Source organism: Corvus brachyrhynchos, unplaced genomic scaffold (genome assembly GCF_000691975.1).
Source record: "Corvus brachyrhynchos isolate BGI_N302 unplaced genomic scaffold, ASM69197v1 scaffold72, whole genome shotgun sequence".
NCBI lineage: Eukaryota > Metazoa > Chordata > Aves > Passeriformes > Corvidae > Corvus > Corvus brachyrhynchos.
The window spans coordinates 1,243,661-1,252,238 of NW_008236763.1; the positions used below are offsets into that span (position 1 = coordinate 1,243,661).

At 53.7% G+C, this 8,578-nt stretch overlaps 1 protein-coding gene across 2 annotated transcripts; it reads left to right on the forward strand.

Moving 5' to 3' along the window:
* Positions 1 to 130: 130 nt before the first annotated feature.
* Positions 131 to 6,431, forward strand: LOC103625362 (promotilin). 2 transcript variants are annotated; one of them, XM_017727215.1, is made up of 4 exons: positions 131 to 779; positions 2,570 to 2,695; positions 3,983 to 4,105; positions 5,257 to 6,431. In XM_017727215.1, the coding sequence occupies exons 2-4, from the start codon at positions 2,579 to 2,581 to the stop codon at positions 5,779 to 5,781; spliced, it is 765 nt and encodes a 254-aa protein (XP_017582704.1). In that variant the 5' UTR covers positions 131 to 779; positions 2,570 to 2,578; the 3' UTR covers positions 5,782 to 6,431. The 2 variants fall into 2 exon arrangements, with proteins under 2 accessions (XP_017582704.1, XP_017582705.1); XM_017727216.1 differs by lacking the exon at positions 131 to 779 and having other exon boundaries at positions 1,479 to 2,695; positions 5,257 to 5,359; positions 6,114 to 6,431.
* The last annotated feature ends 2,147 nt before the right edge of the window (positions 6,432 to 8,578 follow it).

Sequence of the window (8,578 nt, forward strand, 5' to 3'; positions counted from 1 at the left end):
AGGAGGGAGGCCTGCCGCTCCCCGCTCTCACAGCCCACGGATCCCGTTTGAGGCAGGAGCATTTCATGGCTTCCCAACTCGTTTTCCCCTCACCTGGCTGCTCCCAGACTCCCTCAGGAACAGCACCGGGATGTGCCTGGCCTGATCCCAAAGCCTCTGGCATCAGCTCCTGGCTGATGGTCCCAGGAGAGCACGGATGAGTTCTTGCACAATTCCCTCCCTCTCTCAGCACCTCGTTTGTCTGGAGAGGGATGACAGTGCAGGGTTTGTGTTCCTGAGGGGGATCAGTGCCAGGCTCAGTGAGGATGGGACAAGGGGCCACTTGAAGACTCAAAGTGGCAACTTCTGAAATTATTGTGATTTGCAATTACAATTAGAAATATAATTGACATTCACATCCTAAAAACTTTGTCCTGCAGGCTCAGGATGTAAAAACACAGGCCAGGAGAGAGGAATTTCTCTATCTTAGAGGTGGGGAAACTGAGGCAGCAGCAGATCTGCCTCAGCTGTGGGACCACTGGGAACAGCCGAAGAAGCTGGGGAGGGAGCAAAGGGGATCTGCCTGGAAACGAGAAACTCGGCAAACTCCAGTGCAGATAACAACATTCCCTGCCTGGGAAAGCCGTTTCCATGCAGGCCAGGCAGCTGGACAGGGTCACCGGTGAGTGGCTTCAGTGCCTGTACGGGTTTATAAAGGGAGGGGAACCAGCAGGAGCATCCAGGGGTGTCAGGAGGGAGAAGAGCTCCGACCTCCAGCGTCCCGTGGCTGCACTCCCCAGGTAGGTCTTGGCATCTCTTGGCCATAGCAGAGCCAGCTCAGAGGAGGAGGAGGGAACAAAACCGATGCTGAAAGAAGGAGGAAGGTGACTTTTCCTCATCCCCATCTCAGGAGCATCGATTCCAGCAGCTCCTGCCTCCTGTGGGCACCTGGCAGACACTGGGCACTGCTGCAGAGCCATGGGGAGCCCCAGTGCCCTCTGTGCTCGGGGAGCTGCTCTGAGCAGGCAGAAAATGACTCTCAGACAGGTCCTAGTGACAGGAATGGTTGGATTTTTTGGGAGACAGCTCGGTAGGTGAATGTCCTGTCTTGTTGCTGTGCCAGCTGCCCACCCCTCCAGCCCCCACACTGGCACTGGGTTTTGGGGGGTGAGCAGAGCTGGCACCGCTGTCCCAGCCCTGTGTGCCCACAGTGCTGAACTCGGGATCCTCCTGCTTTCTTCTTCTCCCTTTGGAGCTGGGAAGCAAATCCACCAAGTGCTCTCCGCCTGGAGAGGTGCTGAGCCAGAGATCTCTGGGCTGGAATACAGGTCCTGCTTGCCAGGCAAGGGGGGACCATTCAGCAGGGATATTTCTGAGTGGAGAAGTCTGTGTGGGTGTTCTTCTGGGAGAAGAGGGAGCGATTCAATTCCCAAAGGGATAGTCAAGATGAGATGAAGGAGGTGATTTGGTTTATTTTCTCTGTATTCAGCAGTATTTTATTTATTTATTTACTGCAGCGATGGAACAAATGAAAAAGCACAAAAGATTGATGCTGCTGAGGTTGTGTTGCAAGGGGAGAGCCTGAGAATTCCTGCCTGGATCCCTGCAGGAAACAGGGCTGGGACACCCTGGGATGTCCCGGGGCAGGAGGTGGCCCTGGTGGCCCAGGCTGGGTGGGCAGGGGGAGATGGCACCAGTGCTGCCCTGAGCAGTGCCCAGGGAAAGGAGAGGATGTGGCTGCCGGGTGCTGTGGAAAGGGAATTTTCATTAACTTCCACTGGCCCTCAGTTCAGTACCAGCTGATATTTATGGGAAATCTAATTCAGGAGTCAGATTTGACCTAACAATGTCTTCCCAATAATGCCCAAACCAAGAGGTTGCTGAAACTAATTAAGGATCAGGCTCCAATCAGGTGGAGAAGTTAAGCTGGGGGACCAGACTTCATTAAGTCTGTCCAGAGAGAATAATTTAATATTTAAAGAGAACATCCAATGTTTACATAAGTCCTTTCCTGACGTGAAGTCACAGTTAGATCACTTCAGAGGTGGTTTTTAAAGCCCTTTATTCCAGGCTCAGACAGAGCTGGGCTAGAAAATGCCTCTCCCATCTCCCTTGGACTCAATGAGACTTCTTAAAAGATCCAGTCCATCCAGGAAGGTTTCCAGTGGTGAGGAAAATCAAAACAAAAATTAACAAAACAGCTGTCTGAAGGTTTTTCTCTTTGCAGCATCTCTGTGTCCTGTGCTGGCGCTGGGATTGATGGGTTTGCTCTCGATGGGTGCAGGTCTTAAACCAACACAGCTGCAGGGCTGAGGCTCGAGACCTCAGGGAGGCTTGAGCAGTCCTGAAGGGCTGGGCTTGAAATCTCTGGAGATGTTGCTCAAGAACAAATCTGTTTACACAAACAGGTTTGAGAAGAGAATTGTCAGTCAAGGCACTTCTATTCTCAGCTCAGGAGCAACTGGAAGAGTAAATATCCCTCTGGTGGGCTGGGGCTGAGCTGATTGCAGCTGGTGCGGAGCCAAAGGCGTTTCTTGTCAAACCTCCCTCTCCACTCTTGCCCCGGTGTCTCCTTTCCCGTGTTGTCCAGGCTCTCAGGATGGTTTCCAGGAAGGTGGTGGCCAGTTTGCTGCTGGTGTCCCTGCTGTCCGTGCTGGCTGAGCAGACCCAAGGCTTCATGCCCTTCTTCACCCAGAGCGACTTCCAGAAAATGCAGGTAACCCCTCTGGAATGAATAAACCAAGAGAGGTTTCTCCCACCCTCATCACCCAAACTGCCAGTGTACACCATCAACAGGAGACACTGTGATATCCTTCTCCCAAAATCCAGGGCTTTGGGGGGACACAGATCATTTTTAAGGTGTGAGATGGAAAGGAAGAGCCTGGACCCCTCCACCAAAGGTCTGACACAACTTTGGGGTGTCACCTGCAGGCCCTGGGGGGGCCTTTCCCTTTCCTCGGTGCTGGAATTCTTCCAGAGCAGCTGCAGCCTCCCATCAGCACAGTGATGGCTCTTTTGTTGTAACAAATAATTAACCATCCCCCGGCTGGTTGTCACCTCTGGGACTTGCCGAGAGAACGTTTTTCCTTTTGAAGTGAAACAAATACCGTTGAAAGGTGTCAGGCGGCAGCTTCTGAAACACAGCCCCAGCAAGCTTCCCCCGCACCACCGAGCCCCTGGATACCGGGAGAAATCCCATTTCCAACACCCATCCCTGGATAACAATTGCCTTTTTTGGGGAGCACAGGCATCCTTCCGTGTCCGTGAGGAGGATGGGGACCCACACGGGCTGTGTTTGTACTCCCCAGCCCTTGTAGCTCCATGTCTGCCAGGACTTGGGGGTTTTCTGGGTGAACAAAGGGGAAATCTGTCCCCCAAAGGCTGTCCTTGCTCCTCCTGTGCTCGCACACTGGACGCTGAGCATGGCCTGTGCCATGTTTGACGTGTCCTGCTGTGTCTGTCATATTCCAAAACACCTCTGGCTTTTTCCAGAGGGTGCTGAAGGCAAGTTCAGCCCCATAAATGGGAAGGGGCTGACATTACAGACCTGCAGAAAGGCTGGGAAAACGTGACCTCTGCACGGGGCTCTGCACAGGGCTCCCTCTCTCAGTTCAACTCCCCTGCAAAGCTCCAGAACAGAGCCAGGACAAGTTCTTGGGGACAGCTGGGTAAGGTCCCAGTGCTGTCAGCTCCCCTGTCCTGCTGACAGGGTTCCCTCACACAGATCCCCCCCACACGCGGGTCCTGTTTACTGCAACCTTCACACCCCACCCCGTCACCCAACCTTGCCCCCAACGCTGCTGAATTTCAGTCCCCAAAGGCCACTCTGGCCACAGCTGATGGGGCCTTCCCAAGAGGATTCCAGCCTGGCTCTGGGCGGTGCAGAGAGCTCCCATCCCACTGGTTCTGTGCCCAGCACTGTGGATTCCTGGCTGTGGGGACAGTGCAGAGCAGGTTTGGGACCCTGCATCACCAACTGCCCCCTCTGCTCTCTGCTCCAAAGCTGCAGGAAAAGGAGAGGAACAAGGCAGGGCAGAAGAAATCCCTGAGCCCTCTGCAGCAGCTGGAGGAGGAAGGTTTCTCTGAGCAATCCGGTGTGGATGTCACCGCAGCCAAGACCTTCCAGGTACGTGGAGCCATTTGACTCCGAGAACTCCACGAGCACATGCAGGGGACAGGGAGTCCAAGAGATGTCCTCTGCCAGCCTTCCCGGTTACATCAGAGAGAAGTTTGCCTCCACCCCATAAATTATCTTGGTTGTTCAGCAGCCAGGTCACCACTGAGACCCAACTGCTTCTCCCTTAGGAAGATGGGAACAGCTCGAGGTCGGTCTGTGCCAGGCAGTGAAGCCCAGCCAGGTGCAAGGCAGGAACTCCCAGTTCTGCTTCAGCTCCTGCTCAGTGTCACCTCTGACCCCACAGTTCTCTGCAGTGGAGAGGCCTTATTTAAAAATTTGGGCCCAACGTCTGTATACAGAGCAGAAAATGGGCAATTTTAGGGATTTAAGTGCCAGGCTAAGCCCTCAAAGGCAGACTTACCTGGTGAGCCAAGTCTGAAAATTGTGCTTTTTCCACTTGAGCACAGGGAACATTTTCCCTGTGTGAGCAGCCACTCCTGCGGGGAGCTCGGCCATTCTCTGCCACCAAAAGGAGGGTGCAGATTCCCCCAAACAGGGAGAGAGCCAGTGGGGCAGGCAGCAGGACCAGCCAGGCTGGAATTTGGCCAAGGCACAGCTTAATGTGCACTCGTGATGAACCAACACTTGGTAACAGGATTTAAACAGCAGAAAGGCCCAGTTCAAAGCATGAAATACCCAGCACATCCCCAGAGCTGACCAGCACCAGAACAGAGCTCTTTGCTTCGGGCACATCTGAGCCACAGCTGGCTCCAAGTCCAGCAGGCTGGAGCAGGACCACGGCTCGTCCTCAGCTCTTGCTGGGGCAGGAGCTCTGCAGGCTCAGGCTGGAAGGGTCGATGAGCGACACAGTGGAGGATTAGAAGGTTCAGAAATCATTTTCTTTGGAGTCCCTGCTGCCAGGAGGTGCCTTTATCTGGATTTCTGAGCCAGCCCACGGGTTATGCAACAGCACTCTGAACAACTCAAGAGTGTGTTGCCTTCAAAATGTTGCTTTTTCCCATATGAGGATCATCCTCTTCCCTCCAATTCCACCCTAAACCCTCCACACCAACTCGATCCAAGTGGGGTGAAAGCACCCCAACCTCCCTCCCTCTGTTCCACTCAGCTTTTTCTTCCGACTTCTCTGGCTTCCTCCACAGCAGGCCCTTCCTGTCAGAGCTTGGCTCACCCCAAGGCAGCTGGAAAAATACCAAGATGTCCTGGAGAAACTGCTGGCAGAGCTGATACAGGACACCCCAGACGGTACTGTCAGTAGGTTGACTTCTGCCTTGGGAATTCTGCCTTTCCTTCTTCTCATCAGCTCATCAGCACAGAGATATTTATATTCTCCAGAAGGGTTTTTGTGTCATGTTTGCTCACTTTGCGGAGCCCTCAGATCCCAACCACTCCCGTGTGCACCCTTCTGGGACGGTTATTCCCTCCTAAGGTGCTGCCTGTGCCCTAGAGCTGATATTGACTGTCAGCAGCAGCACAACCCTTCCCAGCAGCTCTGTTTGCCACTTCCCTGCTCCTCCTCGTCCTCCTCCTCCCAAAAAGTCCTCAGTCTCCAGGGAACAATTTCCAGCAGAGCTTATAACAGCAGCTGTACCTGCAAGGCAGCTCAGCACGTGCAGCCGGCTCAGAACACCTCACTGCCTGCACGGGGGCTTAACACTGACACTTAATTACGCTCCACTTTGCTGCAAATCCTCCTTTTCCTTTGGGAAATTGTGTGTGGGAATTGCAGCAGCAAATATCCAGGGGCAGGCTGTTGTGCAGCTCTTCCTGCCTGCAGGTTGAGGGATGGAGCTGCGCCTGTGCCTTGTCTGGGATGTTCAAGCCCAGGAAAGGGGGTCCCGCTGTCCCTGTGGGATTGTTTTGCTCTGCCTGTGCTGATCCCAGTTTGCCTCTGAGCTTTCAGCCGGGGAGATGAGGAGGAGGAAACAACACATAAAGCTCTGGAAACACTGAATGCCAGATTTAAGGACACTTGTGCTTTTCTCTCTTTTCTCTTTAGCTGACTGATATCTGCAGGATCAGAAGAGAAAGCGCTGGAGCTGCTCAAGCTGATAGACTCCACTTTATGTAAATGAAATCTGTGAGAGAGATTAACAAAATCTGAGGTGAGATAATAAATGTGCAGCGTAATTAAATGGAGGATTTGTGTCTTCTGTCCTGTGAGCTTCTCTAACAGATGGGGGGTGCCCAGTGTGGGAAAGGAGAGAGGGAAGGCTCCAGGTTCTGGACAACATCCCTGTTTTCCTGAGCACTGGTCTGGAGAGTCAGTCCTGGGAGAAGCTGAGGGAGCTGGGGTGGGGCTCAGCCTGGAGCAAAGGAGCTCAGGGGGGACCTTGTGGCTCTGCGCAAGTTCCTGACAGGAGGGGGCCGCCGGGGGGGGTTTGGGATTTTCTCCCATCAGGAGGAATTTCTCCATGGAAAGGGTGGCAGGCCCTGGAAGGGGCTGCCCAGGGAGGTTTGGAGTGCCCATCCCTGGAGGTGTCCAAGGCAGGCCTGGAGGTGGCACTCAGAGCTCTGGGCTGGTGACAAGGTGGGGATCGGGCACAGCTTGGACTCGACGATCCCGGAGGGCTTTTCCAGCCTCAGGAATTCCGGGATTCTGTCAAAGTGTGTGTCAAAGCCCAAAGAATTAATCTTTGAGGACTAGGAAGTTTTAGCCCTCATTTTTGGCAATAAGGGACATTGAGGCAAACCTTTACCAGATCTCCCAGCCGAACTGGTGACATGAGGTGAGCAGTGTTGAGGGGGGACCTGGGTGTCCCTAACCCAGTTCCCTGCTCCAGGACGACACTCTGGCACATTCCCACGCCGCTGGAGAATGCAGGAGCCCTGAGAGCAGCCCCTCCCTGTGCCCAAACCTCTCCTATCAGCCTGCTGCTATAAATCCACCAGCACGGTGAGGAACAGCTGTGCCAGGCACAGTGTGAGGGAACAGCACCAAACTCTGCCCTTTCTCCTGCCTCTCAAACACACCCTGAGGTGAAACCCTAATTCCACTTGAACATCCTGCTCTCCATTTCCATACCTTTGGCTTATCTGAGAACTACTCCTCTCTGCTGGCAGCAGGAAATCCAACATATGTAAAGTACGGGTGGATGAGATCAATGGTATGTACGTGAATATATCCAATTCCAATCCAATTTTATCCTCCCAACCTAACACGAGTTCTGTTCTCGCTGAGCTCGTTCCAAGAGCTCTGTTTGTGCTGGAACAACACCCCTCGGAGCACTCTGCCGTAAGCAGCCCTCGGGAGAGGAGAAAGCTCCCAAGGGATAATGGAACAGACAGCATGGAGTAGATTACAGCTCTAATGTTTGATCCAAAGGCACACTCCTTGTCCAGGGACTGTTCAGCTCCAGGAAGCTCCCAGTATTGTTGAGGCAGTGTGAGCTGTGGAATCACTGTAATGACTCTGAGTGGGAAGGAGATGGGAAATAACACATTCCATTAGGCTGGGAGTGAGAGCAGCCTGGGCTGCAGGAGCTCAGTCTGCAGAGGGGTGATATCCATGGAAGAGCTGGCATGGGAATCACCCGAGGAGCTGTGGCACATTTACACCAGTGTGCAGAGGCTTGTTTGCTTCAGAGGGTACCTCTTGCCTTGTTACTTCAGAGATACCCAAACCTTTACTCCAGGTTTGATTCTGCTTCATGAAAACAAGGATAATTCCCCCTTGAGGGGCAAACTGCTCCCAAACCCCCTCCAAAAGCTCCAGCGTGGGTCAGAGCTGTCCCTCCAGTGTGCCCTGTTCCCAGCTCCTTCATTTCTGTCATTTTCCAGGCCGACAGCTCCCCTGTGCCACCCAGGAAGGAAAGTTTCCCAGTGATGGCAAGAAAGTGAACATGAGCCTCTTGGATTTGCTTCCTGGACCCTTTCCCACTGGGGTGGTGGTGGGGCTGACGCTGTGGAAAATTCCAGAGGGAGATCCAGTGTGGGACTCTGCAGGGAGATCTGGGAGATCTCCCTCTGCTCTTATGGACCCAGATAAGCTGCAGAAGCAGGGGCCGGCTTTGACCCTGGCCATGGATTCTTCCAGTGGCTCTTCCCAGTTGTCCCAGCTATAAAGGAGCTCGGGATGTAAGGGCAGGTTGTGACAGAGACCACAGGAACCCCTGTCCTGTCCTGCAGCACCAACTGTGTTGTCCAAACAGGCAGCAAAATACACCTTCAGCTTTTGGGAGTAAATTCCTTCCACCCTTAGGGGCCTGAGCAGGAGAAGCAGAAACTTTTCCACTGGAAAGAGAGGAGAGACCCCAAGTAGCCCCCTCACCCAGGCTGTCAGGGCTCTGGCTCTGGATAAGAAGGAAGTGGTCTCCAGGTTTCAGGATAGATCCATTTTCCCCCTGCCCTGGAAGGTGCATTGGCAGCCAGCAGCACCCAGCTCACACCTGCAGGCAGGTAGGAAGAATCTGCTGCTCCAGAAACCAAACAAGAATTTCCTGGTGGGATGAGCAGCCCAGCCCT

Excerpts from the sequence above, each read along its gene's own strand:
- LOC103625362 (XM_017727215.1), top strand. The coding sequence starts at position 2,579 with ATGGTTTCCAGGAAGGTGGTGGCCAGTTTGCTGCTGGTGTCCCTGCTG. Across the intron at positions 2,696-3,982 it reads GCGACTTCCAGAAAATGCAG|CTGCAGGAAAAGGAGAGGAA; the intron begins GTAACCCCTCTG and ends TCTGCTCCAAAG. Across the intron at positions 4,106-5,256 it reads CCGCAGCCAAGACCTTCCAG|CAGGCCCTTCCTGTCAGAGC; the intron begins GTACGTGGAGCC and ends CTTCCTCCACAG.